Source organism: Apis florea, unplaced genomic scaffold, assembly GCF_048593485.1.
Source record: "Apis florea isolate Af1SG1 unplaced genomic scaffold, ASM4859348v1 contig_3170_pilon, whole genome shotgun sequence".
Taxonomy (NCBI): Eukaryota; Metazoa; Arthropoda; class Insecta; order Hymenoptera; family Apidae; genus Apis; species Apis florea.
The window spans coordinates 625,936-652,364 of record NW_028256714.1 but is presented as its reverse complement, the minus strand read 5'-3'; the positions used below and the strand labels follow the sequence as shown (position 1 = coordinate 652,364).

Sequence of the window (26,429 nt, the reverse complement as noted above, 5' to 3'; positions counted from 1 at the left end):
ATGTTAAACTGGTATATTGAATTGACATCAGGAAAAAATACAAAAATAAAAAGATCTACATTTCTTAAATTAAATAACATAAAAATGTATTACTAGGTATTTAATCTATTCTATATCTTCTTTATGCTTGTAGTTTTTGATTGGCATTATTACATGGCAGCACCGAACTGTGTTGTGTAGAAAATATGGCGTAAAGTGAACGTCGCACATGTCTCTTAGTGATTTCGGTAAGGAGTCAAATATTATACCGAAAATTTCTATATTGATGTACGAAAGAAGTACTTCGATTAGAATTTATGTGATGAAAGAATGTAAATATGATTAACAAATTCAAAAACGAATTATTCAAGTGTAAATCTCATTAAACGTGAGTTCCAACAAGACGAGTATTTGGCCAGCCATTTCATAAGACCTTACGTTTATTCTTGTTAGTGTCTTGTTAGTTAACAAACTAGCGTGACATCAATTGAATATTTCCTTATTCATTAAAATACTAATATTGGTCAAGAATCGTATATATCGTCAGACAACATTTTGTTAATCGTCATGAAACGAAAAGCCTTGTTTTAACTCGATTGTATTAGCACAAGAGCGCATTCCGATCTTCTGAGTATTATGCGCTCGATTTTCGTTCGTCTAATCAATCGTTTTTTCATCGTACAAACATTTTAAACCGTGTTATACGTTTTTCGTCTTTGATTTTTTAACAGACATCGGTAAAAGTGTGAAATATATCATTTGTGCTTGTATTTCGTGGACTCTTGTTTTGTGACTTGTTTACATTATGTGTTGTTTTTATTAAAAAAAGTTCTGTTACAATAACATTTAATACATTATTTGTGCAAGTTAGTAACACTAATTCGAACTTTAAATTTATAATTCCCTATTTACGAATGAATTTTATTGGTTTAAATAAAACGAAAGGATGGTTATTTTGTCTGTGTTTGTAAAAAATGTAAGAAGAAGTGATTTTTATTGCTACTTTCAAAGACTGTAGCAAAACTTGATAAAAGAAGTTATTGGTGAAATGTAATTTAATACAAGATTATACATTATTACAAGATAAAAATGTTAGTTTTTAAAATTTTATGAAATTTTGGATTTGGATAAATGTCAATTATAATTTTATATTGTTTTGAAATCTTTTAGATTGAAATAATAAAGAGGTATACGAGGACTGGACTCTACAATATATATATTGCTAGTAAGTATTAAATATAATTATAGATATTAACTCTGATTATAAATATTAAAAAAGATTTGCATATAAATAATTGTAATAGATTATTTTTTATATTGTATCATTTTAATAAAAAATAGTATTTTGTTTTTAAAAATTTATTCATATATAAAATAATTTATATTTTGTACATTATATTAGGAAATTTAATTTATAAAATTTAATACAAAAATTTATTTTAATTTATTTGGCATTTATACAAAAGAAAATGTAGAATAGGGAAGTGGTAATAGAGTAAGGAAGAAAGAAAAAGAGAGGGGAGAATTCTGATGTCGGAGAAGAGAGCCATTTTCCAAGTCTTCGTTTAGACATTCTAAATATAACTGGAGGCTCTATAGGCTTTCCTTACTGTGTCATACTGTGCAGAGTAGTATCTTACTGTGTTGCGTAGATCTCCCTCATTTTCTACCTTTAGTATGGCATATTGCCAATTTTATTTGTCTGAAAATTACTGATCAGTTGTAACATTATCTCTAAATATTATATTTATTAATTAAAAGTGAATATCCCTTTATTTTCTATACATTTATGGTAATACTTATTAATTTCTTTTTGTTGATTAATAATTTTGATTTATTTTAAAACAATATAAATAATAATTAATTTATTAAATTTTTCAACATTATCATGTAAAAATATAATTTTATTTTCTTAAAAAATAAACAATAATTGATGTTGTGTAAACTAAAATAATATTAAATTACATAATTTTTTAAAAATATATTTAAGATATTAGATTGCATTTTTATCCATAATAAAATAATTATCCATAATAGATTATTTTTAAAAAATAAATTAAATTTCATTCAAATATTGCATATTTCATTTAATTTCTTATTGCAGACCATGGTTTGTAGAGCTGGTCAAATATGTTTCATTCAATGTAGTCTATCTGGATTTAAAGATAAGTTTACCAGTGATAGACTACTATTACATGAATCTACCCGTGGTGAGGAGCTTTATGTTTATATTGAAGAACATTGTCAAATACCACAAGATAGTTTTCAATTATATTTAGTATCAGCTGGAAAATTGGTTAGTAATTTTTGTTTCATTATTATAATTATTTATCAATAGTTTACTAGTATTTTTTTCATATTAAATTAAAATTATTATTACGATTAGATTAATTTATCAGAAGTGAAAGATAAAACAATGTCAGAAATTGGTGTGGATTTTTCTTTTGACCGAGAATCTTCGAGTGAACACAAACCTACATTATTAGTTATGGATCCAACAGATATCTTAATGCAGAAGCAATCATCATATTGTATTATGCGTCATCAGTCTGCATACAATCCTCCTCCACCATCTCCTAATCATTCATCAGTATGGGGTGAAGATAATAATATTGATTTCAAAAGTCTTATTAAATCTGAAACAAGTATGTGATATTTACTTTAATTTTTTTTCAATAATATAGATTAAAATTTTATAATGATATGCTTTATTATTAATTTTTCTTTTTAAGATTATGTTGGTTTAGTCAATCAAGCAATGACATGTTACTTAAATAGTCTATTACAAGCATTATATATGACTCCTGAATTTCGAAATGCATTGTACAATTGGGAATACATAGATGGATCAGAAAAAGACGAAGCCAATAGTATTCCATATCAATTACAGAAGTTATTTTTAAATTTACAGGTTTACATAATTACAGTACAATTACGTAAAATATATTTTATAATTTTATGAATTTATGATTATAAAAACATATTTAAGTACATTTTTTTATATTTACAGACATCAACAAAATCAGCAGTAGAAACTACCTCATTAACAAAAAGTTTTGGTTGGGATTCTACAGAAGCTTGGCAACAACATGATATTCAAGAACTTTGCAGAGTTATGTTTGATGCTTTAGAACAAAAATTTAAAAATACAGAACAAGCTGATTTGATAAATAGACTTTATGAAGGTATGTACATTTGAAGCATTTATGAATATTAGAAAGGAGTTTGTAATTTGATTTTTATATTGTTAGGAAAGATGATTGATTATGTTAAATGTCTTGAATGTGGTACTGAAAAATCTAGAGAAGATACTTTTCTTGATATACCATTACCAGTAAGACCATTTGGTAGCAATGTGGCATATACTAGTGTGGTAAGTTTATATTATATTTTTATTTATAAATAAAATTTATTATATATTAATATTATTTTTAATAGGAAGAAGCTTTAAGAGCATTTGTTCAGTATGAAATTTTGGAAGGAAGTAATCAATATCATTGTGAAAAATGTAATAAAAAATGTGATGCTCATAAAGGATTAAAATTCACAAAATTTCCCTATCTTTTAACCCTTCATCTTAAACGATTTGATTTTGATTTTAAAACTTTTCATAGAATTAAACTTAACGATAAGTAAATATATATGAATTATTTTTCTTGTTAATATTTTTTCATTAATCTTATGCTTTCATGTTAAACTTTTAATTTTAGGGTTACTTTTCCGGATACATTAAATTTAAATTCTTTTATTGCTTCAAATCCAAATCTCCAAGAATCTCCAACTACTGATGAAAATAATAGTTTAGCAAAATGCGATGATAACTCTATAACAGATAGTGGCACATTAGATGATGATTGTCCTCCCTGTGAAAACAGTCTTCCTAATAGTAATCATTCAACAAATCATGATCAAGATGATGATGAAGGTACAGTGTTTTTATAAATTATACAGGATACAAATTTAAATTGTTTATAAGCTTTAACCATTATTTTTGTATATTGATTTTTAAAAGTCACAATATATTAATACTTTATATACATTTTAGTAATTAATAATTATATTTTTAATGAATATTTTATTTTTAGGCATAGATATGAGTAATGGACCTTCAACATCGAATTGTACTATGCATAATCATGAAAATGAAAAAAATCGTAATAGTAATGCAGCAAAAGGACCTTATAATTATGAATTATTTTCAATTATGATTCATAGCGGTAGCGCTAGTGGTGGGCATTACTATGCTTACATAAAAGATTTTAGAACACAAGAATGGTTTTGTTTTAATGATCAAAGTGTAACACAGGTATTTAATAATATTTATTTATAATACTAATAAAGAAAAGTAAATACTATTTAAATATATAGTAATGTTGTTATAAATTCTATATTATTACATTAATTATAGATAACTCATGATGATATTCAGAAAACATATGGTGGTGGTTCAACCAGATCATATTTCAGTGGAGCTTATAGTAGTACTAATGCTTATATGCTTATGTATAGACAAATTGATCCCACTCGTAATACTTTACCTATGCAAGTACAGGATTTTCCAAAACATATACAGGTAAAATATTAGAGGATATTACTCTATTTAATGATACCTTTTTCTCTTTTTTAATAATATTTTACTTTAGGAATTATTAAAAAAAATGAAAGAAAATGAAGATAATGATAGAAAAAGTCGCGAAAAAGATCTAGCCACACCTAAAGTAAAAGTATATTGTCAACATCCTACAGAAGATAAAAAACTGAATTTTAGACTTTCCTTTTTGCCTAATGCAACTTGGGCTGAAACGACAAAGTATGTTTATAAAAACTTTTGTTTGGAAGGCATGGTAAGCTTAAATCAATGTCGTTTAGTTGCTTACGATCCCAACAATGACTTGATTGTGGCTAGCTATGAGGGTAGAGAACACGAAACGTTTGCAAGTATTTGGTGTCATCGAGTGAATCGATATAGTTTATTGTTGGAAATACGTGATAAAGATCAAAAATTTGAGCCACATTTACGAGGTGGTACGTATTTGTTTGTACATATTTATGTATATATTCATTGTATAAACAAATTTTTTATTTTTTTTAATAGGTATTGTAACTAAATTATATGTCGTCGATGTAGCTAGAAAAAAACTTATTGAAGGACCATTAAATGTACGAGGTTTATTTACACAGACAGTGAAAGAATATAAACAAGTAGTAGGAAAATTTGTTAATATGGATCCAGATGATATGAAAATAGTTTTACGAAAACACGGAACAGATACAATACTCGTACAGAATGATGACGCTATATTGGCAGTTGCAGAATTTTGTAATTTAGTTAAAGTATTTGTATGTACTAATTGTGATGCTGAATGTAATAAATCTTATTTGGAAACAACAATATCTAGAATTGCTGAACAATTGGAAAATATTATAACTTTACGAATAAGATTACCTCCTAATCCAAGTAAAGGTAAGTAATGTACTTTTATTAAATAATTCTTTTGAATATTCTTTTCAAAAATTATAACATATGATATTATATTTTATTAAATAATTTGTAGAAATGTTGGAAGAATTAAATATTCCTATGTTAGAAGAAGTATGTAAAGATAAAGAAAAATCTGTAATTGATAGTCCATCAAAAACAAATATTGAATCTCATCGAGATACTGGTACAAAATGTAATGATACTTTAAAGAGTGGAAAACTTATTGAAGATACACCAGTAAGAAATGCAAGTCCTCAATTAGGAGAAGGTGAAGAATGGCATACTCCAGAACAAAGTAATAGTGAAGATAGTAGTCTGAGTGATAGTGACAAAACATTAGTTGGAGACGCTCCAGGAGATGATGATTTTCAATTACCTTATCTTCCATCGAGTACGAGTAATCGAGCTATTAAAATGTTAAATCAAGTTGGAATCGAAAACTGGGATAATATTATCGATGATTCAGAATATTATTTTAAAGCTACTCCATATACAAATCACAATGAGAAATGTATGTATTTTAAATTTGTTCTATAAAATATTTAAAACAAAAAAAATATTTAATAACGATTACTTTGACTTCAGTTCTGAAAGTATTAGTAGACAAAAGAATGATATTCAATACCTTGAAGAAAAATTTAGAACCGTATGTGGGTGTACCCGCAGAATATTTCAAAATTTGTCGCTATTTTGATGAATGTGGTGAATCAGACTGTAGTTGTTTACTTAGTCAACTTGTTTCTTACGAAGATGGAGAAAAACTTTGGATAGAGATAGGACGAGCTTTACGTAATGGTGAATTTACAGTAAAGTTGCATCAATTTTTCCTTGATTCGGCTGAGGTATAATAAATTTTGTCATATTTTGTATATTTTGTAATTTTAATTAACAATATTATTATTAATATAAATGATAACATTTTTTTTAACAGGGCAAATTTTTGTTTGAATGGATAGTTTCGGAAGATATGACTGTAGGCCAAGCGAAAAAAGAGATTCTTGCAGAAATGAAAAGAAGATACAATATAGAGATACCATACGAAAGATGTAGATTAAGAGAAAAGTGCTTTGTATTACCATCGAAAGTACTTTTAGATCATCAAAAATTCAAGGACTTCCAGTTTTATTCTCAATTTGAAATGATTGTACAAGAGTTACCTGATAAAGATCCAGTAACTAATAGTAATCAAGTTATTATATTTGTCCGGCGTTGGTTTCCTACAAAAAGACACTTTGGACCACCTCAAGAAATTGTTTTAGATGAAACAACAATGGAAGAAATGATGAAAAAAGTATGTGTATATGTATATCATTTATTAAAAGAAAATAATCAAATAATAATATTGAATTTTTACTTAGTTATCTTTGATATCGGATATACCTGAAAAGTATATAAATATAATGAGAGGAAAGGGTTCAGTACATATACCTGTTGTACGAGTTGAAAATGATGAAGATTGGATTGAATTAACATCTGGTGATGAACTTAATGTTGAAGATGGTGCTGTATTCTTATATAGGTATGTCGTATATCTTAAAAAATAATTATGATATAGAATATAAGATGATTAAAATAAAATATAAAAATTAATTAACTCCCGAAATTTCTATTTAATAGAGATAGCAGGGAAACTTCACAACCATTAACGCAAGAAGAGTACAATGATATCGCAATTCGAGAAGTATCACCTTTTTTACCACTTTCTTCTGCATCACGTTATAATGCGCGTAAAGAAAAAGCGCTTAGAATATATTTGGATGGTGAATGATCCTCTATTGAACATACGTATTCTGAAAAACAATTGTTAAATAGGCATGTGTGGGAACATGAAACGTTTGCGTACAAAGTGATAACATCGTGTCAGGTATTTGTGGAATCAAGTACTCAACAATTACAAAATATTCTGTGCTTCAGTAAGTCTTCACTATTTCAAAGCTTCCATGTCTTTAAAGCTTTTTGGCTCTTCGAACCAATCGGATTTATAAAATTTCTCGAGTTTGTGAAATACTACTCGTTACCAAAAGATTTCAAATTTCGATTATCTCGTTTGATTTTAATGTGTTTTAATACCATAAGAATCATAAAATTCCCAATAACATATGGATTATTAAGCTATAGAATTTCATTTAAAAGCACAAATACTGATGAAAATAATGAAAGTGCTAAATAATAGTGAATTATGTATAAGAAAGAAGAAAAAAAAAATGAATTAATGGTGATAATTCGAATTTAAACTATGGACTTCTTATGATATGTGTGTGTGTAATTGACATATATATGTATTTGGAGTTCCTGTAACATTATTTTCACAAATTCTTTAATACATTTCTTAATCTCAAGAATTTTTATATCTTCACATATCTGTATCAAAACGTTTTAGCTAATTATCTTGTTTAAAATGTTAAATATTTTTAATGTCAAAATACAGCACAGAGTATATTCATATTTGTTGATTAAGAAAAAAAAAAAAAAAAAAAAGAAAAAGAAAACATTTATCTGACACAACATAATTAACCCTTTTAATGCCAGTATAGGTTAAATTGCATTCTTACAATATAATAGTATCATAAGTCCTGAGTTCAATTATTTAATTTGAAAGTAGTAGCGCTCATATAACTATTTAAATTTAATAATTACTTCAAAACAATACAAATATTTTCTATGATTTTGGATATATTAAATATACATTCTATGAATTTATTAATAATTGATGCATTCTACGAATTTATTAATAATTTATTAATAATTGATACAATTTTTTATTATTAGCGTTACTATTATCAAATTAAAGAAAGATTAATCGATATGAAATATAAATATTAATTTTGGCCAGATATGTATCCTATACAATCTGTTTTAATTTATTTAATTATGTATGCTATCATTCATTACATGTTATGGATACAAACAAAATCTGTATCCTTGGAAAAAACCAAAAAAATATATTTAGCCACTTTTTGGCATTAGAACTATTTCCTACAAATCGAGTTTTCAATAAATGAAAATAAAAGATTCTTGAACAAAATTCACCAAATTTACATTTTGTAGACCAATGCTTGTAAATAATAAAACTTGTGAATCAAATATTGATATCTTTTTTCATATCAATATCACCATACATCAGAATATATAAATATATATATACATATAAAAATATGTTTTGTATTAAAATGTACGATAATGCAATGTATGCATGTAGCACATACATCCTTTTTGCATTTACCAGCAGTTTAACTTGGCATTTTTTATTAATACTACATTTTTAGAAATTTTGGTGCTGAAAGGGTTAAATACAAAGTTGTTGTTAATCCCTGTCACTATTAGAACGTTTTGATAGACTGTCCATGATTTATTATTTCTTTGCAATTGTTTCATCAAGGCAAGGCAAGCAATTGAATTAAAACTCGATAGAGGTATTGAAAATTCATTATATAAAAAAGGAGGAATTTATATATATATATATATATATCTTTGAAATAATAATATCGATTGTTGTACGACAATTTACAATGCTCTCAACAATTTTCAATATATAACTGTAATTTATATTTATAATATATTTGTTACATGAAAGCCTAGTTCAAATCGTTCGCGTATGATTATATCGATATTAATAACTTGTTATAAACATGACAATCTAGATGTTTACGAAGTAAGAAAGAAAAATGAGGAAAAAAAAATAGCAAGTTTCATGCTGTGAAAATCTTGTTGATGCATATCATTATGATAATTGAAAAAATTACGAGATGCAGGTCTATTAGTTGTGTTTTGAATTATTAATAAAATTTATTCTTTCATTATAAATGCTAACTAAAAATTATCATAATTTTATCAATGATATAATTACATATAATATAAATATTAAAAAAAAAAATAATGATAAAAATCATTTCTTCTATATTTTATAATATAAACAAATTTTACACACGATTATAAGAAATAACTACGAGTTAAAAAATTATCGTTGATAATTTTTTCAATTTCTTGTTTAAAAATTAATTACTATTTGCCATTAGTATTTTTGCTATATTTAAAAATAATGAAAAACTTAATTCTTTTTATCTTCTTTTCATATTATTTTGAATCTCATTGTATCATTTGTAATTTAACGAACTAGGCTTTAATTTGTTTTTGTAATTACCAAATATTGAAGTAGTCTCTTTTGTGCATAATAGTAGTATATGTGCGAATAATAAATTTGAAATTTATAAATTATCAGAAAAAATTTAAACTTAAGCACTCTGTAACCCCATTGATATTTTTATATTTGTTTGTACTGATTTAAAAAATTTGTAAGACTGCGAACATTATCGATTATTTGAATGAACTTTTCGTTTGAATTATACGTTATTAAATAATTTTTAAAACTTTTTTCTCAAACACTTCTTTGTTATTATAAGGAAAAGAAATCTATTGCAAATTTAATATATCATTAATTTTCAATATTCAATATTTACGTATATTCCTATAACAATTTTCAATATTTATATATCTCTACTTAAGTATATATTTAAAGTTTTTAAGTATTTTAGTTCTTTGAATTGAACGTGAGTATTTCACCATCTTTTGATTAATGTTTAAAATATTGAAGTATTTACGTTAGTGAAGTAATACAAATGACATTAAAAGTCGTATTGTTTTTTTGCAGATAAGATAATGTCAAAATTGTAACGCGCAAACTTTAAATATTATGATTGTAGTTTTTAATGAATTCTTTTCATTATTGACGATTAAATATGTTTTTGTATTATACACTACAAAACAAATTATGTTCACTTATATTAATAATTGAATATCGAAATGATTGAATTTTATTGTTTGTATTTACTGGTGTTTTCTCTTGCCTTTGACGATTGTTATATCCATTAATTTTTAATATGCTTTTTTGCGTGAGTCGTTTGAAATGGAACTGAATAAATATTTCGTTGAAACTATGTTTTTATTTCATGTTTTATTTTTTTTTTTATAACATTTATTATTTTATAAATATAATATTTTATATATATTATTTTATAAAAGAGTTATTTACTTATATAGATAATATATTTATCAATTTTAACAAATACACATTTTATATAAACAAAAATAAGATATTTTTAAAATAATTTTTAACAATTTTTACATTCATTATTAATTTCATTTCTGAAAATTTATTTATTTTAATATAATACGTTATTTTCTTTAATATAATACGTTCTTAATTTTTTTCATTCTTTATTTCTTATTTTACTTCCTTAATTCTTTTAACATAATTAAAAAAATTATTAAATAAAAACTATTCAACTTTAAAAACATTTTTATATTAAACATTACTTAAATATTAATTAAGGATTTTTCTATATTTTGAGAGAACTAGAACTTATTATTACTTACTATTTCAATGTTTAATTATTTTAATTATTAAAATAAAAATTATTAATATTACCAATTTAATTCAGAATAATCATAACTAAAATTAAAGATCAATCATAAATAATAAAATTTTTTTTTATTTTTTTTGTTGACTGAATCGGGCTTTGATTTATATTTCACCACTGTTTACAGCGATGTTTTGCATAAAAAAACATATATATTAGAATATATATATTGTAAGATCATTGAGATACCTTATAAATTTGAGAATATCATATTTATATTTTTACATTAAATATTAAGACACATTTTTTAAAAAAGAAATTATAAAAATATATTCAATTGACATTCCTACCTCATCTGTGATCACGTGCTGCAAGCAAGTATAAAAGATAAATAAAAACAAGAACAAAAAAGGACAGAAATAGAGAAAAATAGTGAAATTAATGCCATCTTCAGAATGTTACAAATGAAACGCATAAAGAAAGAACAGAGATAAACTAAGAATTGATCATCAGAGCCATCTTCGAATGCTTCTAAAAAGATGGTTTTTTAAACAAATGTCTTTGATTTTCAAAAGATGGCATTGACGACTAATTCTTACTACATCTTTATCTTTTTCTACTATTTTCTATTCTTTCTTTGTAAAATTCATTTGTAACATTCTAAAGAAACATTAATTTTAATTTTTTCTCTATCTTTTTTTTGCTTTTTCTATTTATATTTGTGTTTTACTTGAGACATTCTAGAAATTTTTAGTATTTTTAATGTATCTCTGTCTTTCTTCGAATATTTGCTATTCTTATCTATATCATCATGAAGAGTTTCATGTTTGCCAACACTAAAGTTTTTGGAAAGAAAGTAACACATAAACATTGACTTCGAATATTATATTAATAATTTTGTGTGAATAAGAAGAAATTTATATTTCTTTCTATTACATGCAAAATATGGTATACTTACATTTTCCATCAAATTTAACAGAAGAAGAATTGATGTTGCAAGCAAAATATAATAAGCTTAAAAGAAAGGTATATAATAGGTTATGTTTATATTTTATTGTAATAAATATTTTAATTTTTTAATATACTATGAATTTATTTATTCATATACAACTGTATGATTAGACTAAATGTTATTTATGTGTAAATTTTTATTTGAAATTTTTATTAAATAAAATATTTTACAATAGAATGTTATTACCATTTTTAGATTATTTTTTACTTTTTATGATTACCTTTTTTAATTTTATTTTTTTTTTTATATTTTTAAAAGAAAAAAGCATTACAAGATTTGAAAGCTCCAAAACAAGAAACTGAACGTGTACCACAAACTCCAAAACGGCCTACAGAGGCTAGAGATGCTAGGGAAGTTGCCAAAAAGTTGATAAAATCTGGAGTAATTACAGCTCCAAAAACTCCTAAACGACCAGAACAATCTTTTAAAAGACCGCGTGGATTAGTAAGAAAATTAAATAGTACAGAAAAAACAGTAAGTTCTTATCAACCATTCTCAGCCACACAAATGGAAGAAGAAGAACCAGAAACAGTAAGACCAAGAGTTAAAGATTTATACGATAGTTTTGTGAGTGCTCAAGATACAGAAGATCGAACTAATAGAGATGTACAATCACCATCTAAACAAGAAATGAAGCCAAGAGCTGGAAATACAATATTTGTATGTGGTTACAAGATATCGGAAGATTTTTTGAAGAAACATTTTCAAACATTTGGAAATATTATAAATATTTCAATGGAAGCAGAAAAAAAGTAATTAGAATTAGAATTTTCAAATATTTATTTAATTTACTTTTATTTGAAAGGTTTAATCTCATCATTAATGTTTTAAATTTCAGTCGTGGATTTGTCACATTTGATAAAACAGAAGCTGCTGAAAGAGCAATTAGTGAGATGGATGGAAGTATGGTATCTTCTATTCAGTTAAAAGTATCATTAGCACGAAGACAACCTATAATAGAATCTATGACTGATGCTACATCTAGTTCTATGTGGTCGCCGATTGCAGCGAATTATTCTCAAAAAAGTGCACATAAAGATAGGAGAGATTTGAAAGTATACGAAGAAGATCTTTTTATGTGAATATAATATTTTTTAATTTATCTTATGTTATATGTTGTTATTATAAAGTTTTAACAGTCAGAGAATTTTTAAAAATAGAATTGTACATAGCCTTAAATATTTGCAAGGTATCAAATATTTTTTTCAAATTATGTATCTTAATAACCGATGTTGTGCTGATATTATACATACATTCGTATTTATATCAATACGAATAAGGCAAACAAAATATAAAAACACATTGTTCTATTTTAGTTTTTCTCAATTACTTATTATTATTCTTTATCAATTAGTAATTTTTAGATGACATTTTGAATTTGACCTTTTCCTATGAAAGGATTTTTATCAATAAAAAAATAGTTGTAACATTTGTTTTGATAATAGATATCTGTAATTGAAATATATATAGATGTATGTATATATGTTGTTTTTATACATATTCATTATTTAGCAATTAAATACAAGTATTTTTATAATAAATTACGTATAGGTATCATTTTCTTCACACCTATCAGTCAATATAACAAATTTTTGGCATGTTCAAATTGTTCAAACAATTGTAAAACAATTAGATACAACTCATACACGTTTATTCAAAATGTAACAAACATTTAACATTTGATTATCAGAGATAAACCTAATTACTCAACTATCCGACTAAATTTTCATTCTCTTATTACGAGTATTAGGTCTACTCTCTTCTTATTTTTCCTTTGTAAAAATAGAATGTCCGTTATGTGTATATAAAATTATTTTATAATGGCGGTCAATAAAAATGAAAATAATAGCATGAATTTTATTTGTAGAACTTTCATCAACTCTACCGTGTTATTTTGGCGGATTAAAATAATCCCAATGATGATGATGCGTTATCGTTCGAGGATTGCTGAAATAAAATATCAATAAACCTGCGACTAGGAGCAATAACGCGCACAACGTTAATTCCACTTCTCTGATCTTTTCTCGTGACTCTTCATTGCCTACCATGGATGCCATATAATTCACAAAATGCCTCATTGCTCTTAAACCAGCTAATCGAAGTACTCTGATTAATTGTCTGGTACTGTCTGTAATACTTGGTTCGGTATCGGTACGATGACTGGCCAAAGAGAAAAACTGTGAAGGAATTTGTGATGCTGGAAATGCGATGAGATGAGTTCCTTCTAATGCAAAGCAAGAGGGCGAATGAGATGATTCTCTTTGGCTTTCTCTATCCGATTGATCTGTGAACGACGTGTAAGAGATTACAGCACGTTGCGGCTGTATTTCACTGCTAGTGCCACGACTCGTGATACTGTCTGGTGTGTCCGGTGTTACCGAGATGACCGGTGGTAACGATCGAACCGGGGAAGCGGTCTGCCGTGTTCGAGAGATACTTATAGGGGATGGCGATCTGGATCTCGATTTTCGAATCTTTTTTTCGCTAATCTCGCTCGATGTTTCCTCGTCTTTCCTCTCTAACGTCGAAAATTCACGGAATTCTGACGGCTTCCATTCGAAGGTTGGATCAATTGGTTCGTTGCTAGCTTCGAACACACGATCCGGAGACAATCTCAACTCGGTGCTCTCTTCCAGGGTGGTTGTTACAAAAGGAGGACGTGAAACGTGGGATTCTTTTATGTTGAATTCCTTAGCTGTACCCGTGCTCAATGAAACAGGTCTTTCTGTATCTAAAATTCGTAAGGACTTATCTTGAATGTTTTGAACGTCAGAAAATGATTGTGTACTAGAAATATCTTTGTCGCTCGATTCTACTTGCGAGATTGTTAGTGCGTATATCGACTCTTTGTTCTCTACTTGCGCGACTGATAGTGTGTGTGTACTTGGTATATCCTTTGTCTGGATTACTTCTCTTTTAACAACCTTTTGATCCTCGCCCTTTGGTTTCTCCTCTCCTTCGCCAATTTCCCGAACAATCGTCTCTTCGTCTAGTTTTCGTTCCACGCTTTGCCCCTCCGCAACAGGAATGTCTGCTGTCTTCTGTTCCGCCTCGATCGCTTTGCTCTCTTCTCTCTGACCTTGTACTCTGAAGGCGGTCACGGTCTCCAAATGACTTCTGATGGCCATCAACTCCCTAATAATGGAAGGAGATAGACTTTCTCCCATACTGCCTTCTATGCTCTTCAATTCGGATGCGGTAACGATCAACGCGTCCACCTCGGATGCAACGATCTTACTGGCCTCGATTTGAGAAACGCTAAGACGATCCACTCTTAGGTCCCCGACTTCCAAGTTAGAGATCCTCACAGGCTCGTCTGAAAACAGGGCGGATCGAATAGATTTTAGATGCGATTCCTGCTCGTGGATCGGCTCACCCAAGTGTGGCGCGGACAAATGTCTATCCTCGAGAGCTTGAACCTCTTTGGTCGGCGATGGAGATTTTAACGAAACGGTATCGTAACCCGGTTCCGTTTGTTGTTCATCTTTGCGCAGTCGCTGCGACATCGGCAGGGGGGGGACAGGTGGTGTGCCCATGCTCGACGGGCTTGGTATTCTCTCCGTGGAGACCATGATCTGCGAGCCCGAGATAGATGGCGCTACGACCAATTTCGCCTGCGTCACTTCCTCTTCTATCACCACATCATCGGGCAAAGGATCGGTTTGCGTGGCAGTGGTTGTTTCCATGGCGATTTCTTCTCTCAGTTCACGAGTGGATCGTTCCATCGACTTATCCTTTTTCGATCTGGGCGGCCTGGGTGGCGCCGGTAACGGTCGTCTCTGCATCTTACTCAAAACCTCGCTGCTACGCAGATCTTTGTGCTCTCCATCGTCAGAATCGATTTCTACGTAAGGAGTGGACTCGGTTGCTTGCAACGTCGCGTCGTACGCGTCGTCGTCCATCAGTATTATATTATTTTCGTTAGATCTGGTCGGGCCAAGTGTACTGTACGCTCTTTGGGGACGTTTAGGCGGGTTCGATCTGGGAGCAGTGGCAAATTTGTCTCTTTTTCTTCTTGGTGGCGGCGGTCTGGGTGGTTTCTCTCGTTTCTCTATAACGGCGTAACCTGTTAATTCCCTTTCAAACTCTACGTCGTCCCGCGGGATCTCCTCCTCCGCGTAACCGGCTTCCGGCAACGATTCCGCGCCGTGGGACGTCCTATCCTCGTCCAAAGCGACCGAAGTACCCCTCGATCTGGATCTTCTTTTCGGCGGGACAGGGGCCGGTTCCATGTATTCCTCCTCTCCAAGCCTCGTCGCCAATTTCCGAATATTCTCCTCGCTCGTTGCCATGATCTCTTCGGCCGTGTACACCTCTTCTCGTTCGTCCAACTGAACGTTGTACATTTTGGACAACGACGATGAAAGAGGTTTCTCGTGGCCGGTCCACTCGGCATGTCCATTGCAAATCGCGGCCTCCGCTGGTTCCCCGTTCCTCCGCTCAGGCTCTTTTCGCGACCGTTTCCTGCGAGAGGGCGCCACAGGAGGTATCGGCGACGGGGGGCGAGGGATATCAGCCGCGAGCTGGGATTGGCTGCGTTGCAATGATCTCGACTTTCTGCGCACAGGCTTCACCACCACGATGTCGTCCAACGGCTCGACGGGAAGTTGCGCCGGCTCTCCCTCCGTCTGATAGACCACTCTGTGCCTGGAATCGCTCCTGGTCCGATCGCGAAACATTTGGTCGTCCGCAGACTCGCTTCGACGAGACCTGTTAGGTCTGATAGGCGGCGTGACATCGTACGGCTCCGTCGAACGTTCTTTGTCCTTTCTCAGGGATCTGTTCCTCGCTGGGCGTCGCGGTGGGATCGGCACCATTTCCTCGTCGGCCAAAACGTTCCTCCCCGGTCTCAAAGCGTCTCTGATCTCGCCCGTCAAGTATTTTCCAAAATTCATGTCGCCCTGGCTTAGTCCACTTTCCCGTAGGAAGAATTCATCGGAATCGATCTCCTCGATCACTCCGTGACGCCGTCGCTCGCACGAGCTGCTGCTCGAGTGTTGCTGCTCCCTGTCCGATTGGATGGACAATGGTTCAGGCTCCTCCTCGTCCTCGTCCATCTCTTCCTCGTATTCCTCCTCCTCCGACGGGGTCTTGTGGACCCCGTATCTTCTTGGATCAACGGCTGAAAACGATTCTTCGTATCTTGTCTCTTCTCTGGTGTGCAGAACCTCCTCCAACGATCTGGATCTTGGAACCGGTCTAAAATCTTCTCTGCGCGTCTCTTTTTCCGGTTCCCATTCGCCTTCCATTCGTTTCTCCTCCTCCTCTTCCTCCTCCTCCTCCACCTCTTCGTGCTGATGCGACTTCAATTTGTCCGCGTACGACTCCTCCTCCTCCGTTTTCGAAGCGTCTGACGTAGGACGATGCGGCGTCTGACGATCCGACGTTTCCGGGGATTCTTGCTCGTAGTCCATGTACTGAAACTCATCTTCCCGCCTGCGCTTCTCCTCCCACGGTATGCTGGCCGCCTCCCCCTCGCTCATCGACAACCTGGGCTCCTCCATGGACGGATATCGCCACGGTTGAGACCTCTCCACCGCGGTCTCGTCGCTCGACCGATGCTCGTCCACGTAGCTCGCCGTCTTGTCGAATCTTTCTCGAGCCCACCTCAACCCGTCGCTCTTTTTACGGACCCGCGGGAACGTGGCGCTCTCCGCCGACTGCGCCCTCGACTCTTTAGGCGTGGAAGTAGCGTACTCGCCCTTGCTCCTCGACCTCTTGTCGAATATCCTCGGATACGCGGAAAAGTCGAAGATGTTCTTTCGCGAGCCGATAGTGGACTCGGTGGAGCGTTGCTCGCCGTGCACGGGTGACCTCTTCCGGGTCAGAGCGGTGGGCAGCCGTATGTTGGGCCTCTTGATGTTGAACCTGGCCCTGTCGGGCAAACGGAGCCTCGCCTTTTCCGTGAAGTTGAACCTCGGCCGTTCGGGCAAGTGGAATCTCGATTTTTCCGGCAACGAGAGCCTCGGACGGCTCGGCAAATTCATGAACCTCGGCCTTTCGGAGAGCGAGGATCGTATCCTGTCCATTCGACTCGGTCTTTTCGACTCGCCCCTCGACCTGTCCGATCTCCCGCTGCTCCCCTTCTCCTGCTTCTGTCGGTCGGAGAACGCGAACGTCGGCCGTTGGATATTTCTCAGACGCGAGCGTAGCTTGCCAGCCTGCGTCTTCAACTTCTGGGGCAGGCCACGGGCGCCGCGACGAAGGGGAAGCTCCTCCAATGCCAGCGAGTCTACCTGAACATACGAAACGAAATCGGTCATAGATCTGTTCTTTCTCACGCGGGAGGAATGCCGACGATGCAGATAGCTCGAGCCACTTGTCACGAGCCACTTTGTCGCGTGATCATCGATTATATCTTGTTGGACGCAATGGTCGAATTGTTCCTTTTTCGAACGTCGAGGAATGTTGTGCGAAAGGTCAGTGAAACGATCGAGAGGAAGGAAGAGATTTAGAAATAGAATATCGTGAGAATGAAAATAGGACAGAGAGGAGGATATAGCAAGAGGCGTTAGATATGTGATTTTTGCATCTTTTGTTTGATCTTGATTGGATTATCTATAAGAATCGAACAATTGAATAAGAGTCGGTTGAATTTAAGATTCTTAAAAGATTCTCGAAAAATTATTCAACTTCCAATCGAGTACGCCAATGAGTTAGCTCAATCTCTGTATCGAGTCTAGACCAAAGTTTCTCGTAACGTTAATGAGCCAGAAACAGCGCTACGGATCGTGGAACGCGTAGAAGCTGGCGTGCCTCAAAATAGATTGTGCATCCTTATCCATCAATTATCATTTTTTAGAGCGAACCAATGGCTGTTACGTGTTGCGTAATCGAGCAGAAATCGATGATGAGATTTAGGTCTCAGTGTTTCTTAAGTTGTTGTTTCGATTTACAATATATCTTTCGCGTGAAACGCGTTAAAAGAATATAATTTTTGTGGAAGATACTTTGCAATTTTTTTAAAGAAAAGTTTTGATTTGTTGTAGAGGATGACGAGAAGAAAGATGGGATTGTGCAATTGATGGGGACATCCGTGTTTTCTGGAACGTTTACGACGCGATTGCACAATGGCCCTCGGACAGTGACACGTTGGCTCTAATGCTTTTTATACGCATGTTTCGCTAAATATAGGCCGTGATGGGCAATAAACGGGTGAACGGCTCGCGCGACATTTCTCGAGACGTATTCTTTTTGGAAGATTCCTCATCTTGATCGAGTTGATGGAGTATATCGAGTTGCTTCCTTTGAAAGAAAAAAAAAAAAAAAAAAAGAAAAGAAAAATAAAAAGAGGAGAGAAAAATTCGACTCGATTTTTAACACGATTATTGTTGTTCTCAACAATCGAGATTAATCGATGCGCTGTCCAAGAAGATTTTTAAATTCGATCCAATTCATCCACGTGATATTTTTAATGCTGTAATTTTTAGAGATGGATTCATCACATCGCAAATAATTTCTACGTCCTACTGACTCACTCTTCTTCCTCGCTTGTCCGTTGGTATTCAGAAACTATTCGAGTCTTCCAGTTCTGGTGGCCTACCATTAGTGCGTCATCGGCAAGAACTCAACTGCATCCGATATCTTATTTCTTAGTAGTAACAATATCCAATCCTTAATTATACTTTATATAGATTGAATCATATACTAAAATATTAAACGATTGCAAAATTAACGTCAATGTTAACGACAAATAATTCCATTTGATTCAATCATCGACATGACAAAGAAGAAAAGAAGCAAAAGGATCAATGGTGAGACGTAACACTTACTTGACTGGTGTTGACCTCGCCATCGGTCCTGGAGTCGGTGCCCGGGGTGGCAGTGTTCAGGAAACGCTCCTCGAGACGTTCTTGCAACTGCTGCGGTGTCTCCAGCTCCTCGGAAGTGTCGCCAGTCTCCACCAGCTCGCGAGCCTCCATCGCGGTGTCCTCGATTTTCCCGTCCAATGGAAGGACCACATCGCCGTCTCGTGTCAGCTCCGGAGGCAGCCGTGCCCGGTCGTCGATGCTGTCGTCGCTGTCAGCGACGGGCACCACATCCGTGTCGGTGATTCGCACGACCGGCGCCGTCGCCGGCTTCGGCGACGACGACGGAGGTGCGATCGGTTCGTACTCGTGCTCGCTGTTACGAAAAGTTACTCGTTTTCTTCTTGCTCTAATTGGCATTCTTGCTCCTCTCTCTCTCTCTTTTTTTTTTTTTTTTGATTAGTAAAAATCGATGGCTCGGATATCAGTTTTCCTTGTATATCGTGATTTATTAATCCCGTAGGATTAATTGTTAGTTTTTAAATAATGGTTCTTTTCTGGGGATAATCCATGCTTCGAGTTAAAAAACTTTCTTCAAAAACTTTTGTTTGTTATTTGTTACAACACAGTGTTGAGTTTCATTAATTTGTGCACTTGTTTTTGTATATCTTGATCGACTTATGGCAATTTGAGCTTGATCGTTATATTACATTGGTTTTTGATGGTGTGTGCGATAGCTTAAATACGAATTCGAATTGAATTGATTTTCTATCGACTTGAATTAGTTTAATAATTAGTTGAGCGTTAATACAAAAGACACTTACCGACTAGATTATAGTGTTCAAGTTAAATAAATTGTGTTATTGTTGTTATTCGTTTCGTCTTGAGCGTTGATATATTTGTACCGTTAGTTTATGAATACTGTTAGTTTTCATAATCAGTCTTGTTATTGAGCAAATGGAGCGAAGGCTGGTCAATCCATGTTCGTTTCACTGGAAGCGGACGTCACAGTGGAAATAGTAGGCACTGATCGGGCAGATATTATATTTCCAGCGTTGAAGTAGAATATTCATAGATCACAAGGTTAATTTGCAGACGGTTTGTTCAGGTTCGGGAGGGGTCAATGTCGAAGGAAGATATTTGCTTATTCTTCCTTTTGTTTTACACAGCTTCTCCAAGAATGGCAGGAATACTGTTACAATGACAAACTCGATTAATTTTATTAATGAATTTTAATAAAATTATTGTTTATTATGCAATGTTTCTTTCTTTAATTTTCAAATATTCAATTTCGATATTCATTTAATAATAATATATTTCGTAATAATTTGTAGATAATATTTATACGAATATTATCGAATTTATGAAATTCTTTTTCATTTAAATTGAATATTTGCATAATCTTCTATACACAAAAATATATTTAAATTTAATGATTTAATAAGTCTCTGTTTCTATAAAGCTACGTAATGATACGCTCGACTATGTAAAACTCGGATACTATATAGGTTATATATAAGAATCCTCGACACAAAATCTCAAGTTATCTCTATTTTGAATGTTCGAGAGTTTCGAGTTTTCGTGGGCCGATCATCGATATAGATGCTCTCATTATCGCGATACAATAACTCGATGTCCACTTAATTGGATCGAGTTTAAATTCAAATTTTGAGGTTAGAATAGCTGCTGTTCGCTCGCAGCAATCATTTTTCCTTCTCCTCTCCCTCTATTCCTTTTTCTGAAATTATTCTATGCATACAGATATAAATAATTCTTTATGTATACACTTTCCATACATGTAATTAAATTAAAAAAATAGTTAACTTTAATTTTCGATTGACAAGTATCAATTTTATTTCATAATCATAACATTAATTTATGTTTATTGCCAATGTGTTAATTATCAACTGACTTAGAGCTAAAAGTGTGCATTTCAATCATGTACATTTACATTTCCATACAAATATTGAATTTATATATGATAAACAATTCTGCAATTATAATGCATTCATAGATTACAATGATATACATATATGAATCATACATTTCCAATCTCGTAGATGTACATTTATGATCGTACACTGTCTTCATACACAGATATATATCAAGAAAGATAGATAGAGGGATGCGAGAGGAGTTTGGACGCGGAACCGAGCTGACCGAGGATTCTATGTATAGCCAGCCGGGCGAACCTTAAATAGCTGTGGCGGTACGCGAGCATAGTCGAGACGCGTAACCTATACAACAACCGTCTACTCTCCTTGTGCGTGTACGGATGCCTATCAGAAAGGATATTCATTCGTAATTGGAAAAGGAATGAACTGGCCTGGATACCGAATCGTTGGCATTTGGTCGAAAACCGGGTTTATAAACGGGTTGCTTGGTTATTTCGTGCACATATAAACATAAGATTAGATGTAATTCAACTACATATACGTATTATACATACGTATATACAGAAACAGAATGGATATGGAATCCATATAGAACTATTGACAATTCTACGGACAAGTTTAGACGAGTGTTTCGAGTAGTCACAGTTACAAGTCTATAAGCTCGTCTATAGATAAAATCGTGTGTTGTCTGACTTGTTACTGACCTGCAGCGGACCGCAGGTGGCTGCTGCATCGTCCTGGACGGCGGTCTACCGAGGAGAGCACGTCGTTCCGGTAGAAGCGAGTCGCTCTGGTAGTACTGACAGCCACAACGGACCTCGCGGCCGAGGCTCGACGTCGACGACGCTCGCGAGGTGCGTCCACGTTGCTCCGGCTCCATCCCCACCCCCTTCGATTCCACTTGTCCACCTCCAGTCTCCTCCTCTTCCTCTCTGCCTACCTGATGATGTGGTGGCGCGTCTGGTCTATTCACGATCGCGCCCTTTCCTCCTCCGGTTTGAACACACCGTTTTCGTTCTTTTATGCGTACCTTTCTTCGTTTTTTTCTTTCCTGACTTCTCGTTCCTTTTTTTTTTCTTTTTTGTTCTTAATGCTAAATTACACGAACGTCGATAGGCTGGCGTTGCGCGCCATAATTGTCACCACTCCGTGTGTTGTACGAAGAAAGGAATAGAAAGAGGAAGAAACCATGAACAGGAGAAAGAGAGAAAGAGAGAGAGAGAGAGAGAAAGAGGAGAGATGGATTTTCTTACAGCAATCCACCAGTGCAGCGACTTCTAGGCGACTCTGTACCCTCTCTGGCTCATCTACGCAACATCGTCGCGAACATTAGGATTTATTTATAGAAATATTTCGTGTCGGATGTCTATTAATTCGACCGGGCAAAATTCACCTGCACGCGCGTATCATTGTACCACCTGGCGGTCGTTACACGAACGCCACGCAGGCGCAATGGAGGGAGCTTTCGGAGCGCGGGAATTTGATTTTTTTTTCGTAAGATGCATTGAAACAGAGTTTTCGAAAGGGAAGTGTCACGAATATTAATAGCGTTTTACTTTTAAGCTTTAAATATTGTAATTAAAATGATATCATATTATATTTATTTACAAATCTTGTTGATATTTAAGATTATTTTCTTTTTATAAGAATTTTAATTTACATTATAATTTTGTTATCTTTATTTTAAATTTCGTTTAAATCTTAAACGACTCGTGTTAGTATAAAAAACAGAAGGGAAAAATTATATTGACATTAACACCATGCAAATTTATTATAAATATTTAAAAATTATTTCTTAAATTTTATTTTAATTCTTGTTTATTTTGTCTCGTTTAAATTTAATTTTTCAACAAACTGAGTTGGGAATAGGAATTTCTAAGAAAAGCGTTAAAGATATTGATACATTAAATTGTAAATATATATATATATAGCGCTTATGGATGAGAATCAATCTTTGAACTTGGAAATCATCGTATTAGAATTTTTTTAAACATTATTATTTTTTAAGAATTTTCCCGTAAGAATTTTTCAAAAAGATAACAATTCCACAGTTTTTTTTTTTTTACTTATTTTTATCACTAGATATAAAAAATCTTCTTACTTTTATATTGCAAGGGATTAAAATGTGTTTAGCTGCTTATCTTATAAATGGGTTTGTGACGTTGCACTTTTAGCTTTGTAGTCTTAATTTTTTTTCCCCGCGACAATAACGCGAAACAGAATAATAAAAGAATTGCCATCTTCTTAACCCTCTATAATGCAATTCAGAAACCACGCGTTTCTTTTACTGCATCATCGTTTTAAAATGAATTAAAAAATTTTAATTGTATAGAGACTTTATCTTTAACTTTAATCTCTACGTAATCCAGCAGGATAAATAAATGATTATAAAGGTTGTAAATAATAATAATAAAATAAAATAAAATAAAATATATAATAACGTTTATTATTTATATATATATAATATATATATATAATGTATGTTATAACAAATAATATATATGTATAAAGAAATAATATTTATCGAATATTTAATTAGATAAGCAATCGATAATTTTCAATTTTGCTTAGTTTAAAAAGTATCGACAAAAACATCGAATTACGATTATGATTATAAAAACAGAACTTGTTAAATTCGTTAAAATTTTTCTTTACGAATCTTTATTTTTCCTTCTGAATCTTTCAATTAAAAATTTGGCCGATTCAAGTAGAGATGAATTAAAGTATTAACTTCATTACACGTAATTTACAATTTTCATTTTGTAATCGAAAAAAAAAAAAACTTCGAGTCAATAGAGGGTTAAGCAATGATCGAAAATGGTTTTAATTTTATCACGAAACAAAGCTTGAATCTTTTATAGAATATTGGCTATTAATACCTTTTCTTCCATTTCTTCTTTCTTTGCCACTATGAACCTCGCTCTCCGTCAATCTTTCTCTTGAACTGTTAATTCTGTCGGAGGGTTCTGTTGCTTTTTTTTTTCTTTTCTTTGTTTTTTTTCTTTTTTTTTTTTTTTTAATAAAATTACTCAAAACTCGCATATCTTACATTTTTTTTTTCTCCTTTCAGAATTATTAAAACGCACTTTTTTTTATCCATAATATTTTACAATAGATCCTTAAAATTATTCGACAAAGCACTTCCTCCCGATTACATTTGCATTCGTTTCCATTCGCATTCTCGTTTAAAAATAATAATAAAAAGAAAAAAAGCATCGAAACGCGCTAAACTAAATCAAACGCACCCATTAACAAATAAATAAATACCCGACCGAGATGAGACACGAGAATCCAACAGAACCAGCCGATACGCTATCTAACGAACGAAACGAGGCGCAATAGACGAACAAAATGTTTAATCGAACGGAACACCGATTCCGTTCGAGCAAAGGGTGATCGCCATTCGCCATACGCCACACGGCGCGATGAACCGAGCTTTCTCAAAATTAAAGCTGCTCGATGCGAGACGATTGACTCGAGTAATTTTTACCTATCCTATCCTGTGTGAAAAATAATAAAAATAAAAATACCGCGGAAAGAGGACGGGAATGAAGTCGAGTACGACCAATTATCGGATTCGTCGATCACATCACATTGTTTTTCATTGATTGCTGGAATAAAGTAAATAAAGTAAAATCTAAGGATCAACGTGGTTCTCTTGGTTCTTCTTGATCTCGACTTGTTTCTACGGGATAGTCCTGGCTTCCGGGTGTGGAAACGGCAATTTTCGATTACAACCGATCCATTTAATACTGTTTGGTATAGCGTCGGTGTACAGTTGGTGGAAAAGATAAGTGGACGAAGTGACGCGCAGTTTCTTCACAATTTGTCAATGAAACAACAGAAACGCGTGAGGTTTATAGGGAGCGTAAAGATTAGGAGGGTAACTGGGAGTGTGATTGAGTTAGAGATATATAATATACCTCGTTATAATATACCTCTGTTCATTGAATTAGGACCGTCGATTATATTTGTTATTTTTCGAATAAGATCGAAAGATTCGTGGGCGAACTTTAGATAGCAAAAAGTTTATTAATCGTTATATATATATATATATATATAATATTTGCAACATTCTTTTCTTTTCTTTAAAATTTCTAATACACGCAATGAAATGCTTTTTTCTTTTTTTATCTTAAACATCGATCAAAGAAAAGGAAAAAGAACTCGTTCTTTCTTTTTTTTTATTTAAAGTTTGCGCAACTTGTTTGAAATACTTTTCAATCCGCTCGACGAATGCAAATGTTTGAAAATGTTTCGAAGTGATTGGAAGATCGACGTATATTTATAGCACCCTAAGAAGTTATCTTTGGGATAATTAACGATGGGGTAAGGGTTCGATGCGTTAGAGAGGCGGTAGGGTGGTGATAAATTAAATTTCTATTCGTGTACGTTAACCGCCTACGTCTACAACGTACAATTTGAGCAACCGATATAGAAGATAATTTCTCGTATTTGTGTCCGTAACGTTATAGTTAGAAAATTGTTGCGTATGGTCCTAATTCGATGGCCAGGGACAGGTTGTCGTAGGTTTTGTGTTATTATCGTTTCGAGTTTCTTTCGAATATGAAGTCTTCTGCCATTTTTTTTTTTTTTTTTTTTTTTTTGGTTTACCATAGCACGAGAACGTAGAATGAGAAAAATATTTATCTTTCTCGTACTATATATCACCAATACAATAATACGTGTTTTGTAACACGTTCGAGAACCAGCCTCGACGATTAACGCGAAAACAATGAAAAAAGTTCGCGTGAATCTTATTCGATCTTGTTCTCTTGGCCATTTAAAAAAAAAAAAAAAAAAAAAAATTGAAATTACTACGATTAATTTACTACGAGAAATTCACGTGGTAGATACGTATATCGTATAACGAAGTCGAAATATTTAAAAAAACACACGGAGAAAAGAAGTTATCGACGCGAATCGTTGTTCAATATTTTTTTAAAATGCTACCAA

The 26,429-nt window shown here is 32.8% G+C and overlaps 3 protein-coding genes and 2 long non-coding RNA genes across 14 annotated transcripts; 3 read left to right on the top strand and 2 right to left on the bottom strand.

Annotated features, from left to right (window-relative positions):
• Positions 1-60: 60 nt before the first annotated feature.
• Positions 61-10,395, top strand: Usp47 (ubiquitin specific protease 47). 9 transcript variants are annotated; one of them, XM_086909943.1, is made up of 18 exons: positions 61-1,070; positions 1,150-1,204; positions 2,084-2,275; positions 2,366-2,624; positions 2,712-2,890; positions 2,990-3,164; positions 3,231-3,352; positions 3,418-3,611; positions 3,690-3,904; positions 4,065-4,285; positions 4,388-4,552; positions 4,623-5,004; positions 5,075-5,443; positions 5,535-5,972; positions 6,047-6,303; positions 6,393-6,752; positions 6,820-6,980; positions 7,079-10,395. In XM_086909943.1, the coding sequence occupies exons 3-18, from the start codon at positions 2,087-2,089 to the stop codon at positions 7,227-7,229; spliced, it is 3,837 nt and encodes a 1,278-aa protein (XP_086766069.1). In that variant the 5' UTR covers positions 61-1,070; positions 1,150-1,204; positions 2,084-2,086; the 3' UTR covers positions 7,230-10,395. The 9 variants fall into 9 exon arrangements, with proteins under 9 accessions (XP_086766069.1, XP_086766064.1, XP_012340904.1 ...); XM_086909938.1 differs by having other exon boundaries at positions 2,969-3,164; XM_012485450.3 differs by having other exon boundaries at positions 134-227.
• LOC105735229 (uncharacterized) lies at positions 1,323-11,310 on the bottom strand. The gene is made up of 3 exons (XR_015292527.1): positions 11,169-11,310; positions 2,458-2,615; positions 1,323-1,681 (listed from the first exon to the last, which is right to left on the bottom strand). It is a non-coding gene; the product is annotated as an uncharacterized LOC105735229 (long non-coding RNA).
• An 85-nt stretch (positions 11,311-11,395) lies between these two features.
• Positions 11,396-13,685, top strand: Nelf-E (negative elongation factor E). Its single transcript, XM_003692999.4, has 3 exons — positions 11,396-11,844; positions 12,089-12,582; positions 12,669-13,685. The coding sequence occupies exons 1-3, from the start codon at positions 11,755-11,757 to the stop codon at positions 12,910-12,912; spliced, it is 828 nt and encodes a 275-aa protein (XP_003693047.1). The 5' UTR covers positions 11,396-11,754; the 3' UTR covers positions 12,913-13,685.
• LOC100872173 (uncharacterized) lies at positions 12,902-22,591 on the bottom strand. Of its 2 annotated transcripts, XM_003693000.4 has the most exons (4): positions 22,178-22,591; positions 19,603-19,954; positions 15,207-18,066; positions 12,902-15,146 (listed from the first exon to the last, which is right to left on the bottom strand). In XM_003693000.4, exons 1-4 carry the CDS (start codon positions 22,351-22,353, stop codon positions 13,720-13,722), a joined length of 4,815 nt encoding a protein of 1,604 aa, XP_003693048.3. In that variant the 5' UTR covers positions 22,354-22,591; the 3' UTR covers positions 12,902-13,719. The 2 variants fall into 2 exon arrangements, with proteins under 2 accessions (XP_003693048.3, XP_012340900.2); XM_012485446.3 differs by having other exon boundaries at positions 12,902-18,066.
• LOC147657330 (uncharacterized) lies at positions 21,798-23,093 on the top strand. Its single transcript, XR_015292526.1, has 2 exons — positions 21,798-22,327; positions 22,590-23,093. It is a non-coding gene; the product is annotated as an uncharacterized LOC147657330 (long non-coding RNA).
• The last annotated feature ends 3,336 nt before the right edge of the window (positions 23,094-26,429 follow it).

What these genes read in the sequence shown, in the direction of transcription:
- Usp47 (XM_086909937.1), top strand. An exon ending in TCTTATTAAATCTGAAACAA is followed by an intron (nt 2,625 to 2,711) that starts GTATGTGATATT and finishes TTTCTTTTTAAG; the next exon opens with ATTATGTTGGTTTAGTCAAT. An exon ending in TGGAAGAAATGATGAAAAAA is followed by an intron (nt 6,753 to 6,819) that starts GTATGTGTATAT and finishes ATTTTTACTTAG; the next exon opens with TTATCTTTGATATCGGATAT.
- Nelf-E (XM_003692999.4), top strand. Translation starts at nt 11,755, where the DNA reads ATGCAAAATATGGTATACTTACATTTTCCATCAAATTTAACAGAAGAA. An exon ending in ATAATAAGCTTAAAAGAAAG is followed by an intron (nt 11,845 to 12,088) that starts GTATATAATAGG and finishes TATTTTTAAAAG; the next exon opens with AAAAAAGCATTACAAGATTT. An exon ending in TCAATGGAAGCAGAAAAAAA is followed by an intron (nt 12,583 to 12,668) that starts GTAATTAGAATT and finishes TTTAAATTTCAG; the next exon opens with TCGTGGATTTGTCACATTTG.
- LOC100872173 (XM_012485446.3), bottom strand. Translation starts at nt 22,353, where the DNA reads ATGGAGCCGGAGCAACGTGGACGCACCTCGCGAGCGTCGTCGACGTCG. An exon ending in CCACCTGCGGTCCGCTGCAG is followed by an intron (nt 19,955 to 22,177) that starts GTCAGTAACAAG and finishes TTTTCGTAACAG; the next exon opens with CGAGCACGAGTACGAACCGA. An exon ending in GCGAGGTCAACACCAGTCAA is followed by an intron (nt 18,067 to 19,602) that starts GTAAGTGTTACG and finishes TCGTATGTTCAG; the next exon opens with GTAGACTCGCTGGCATTGGA.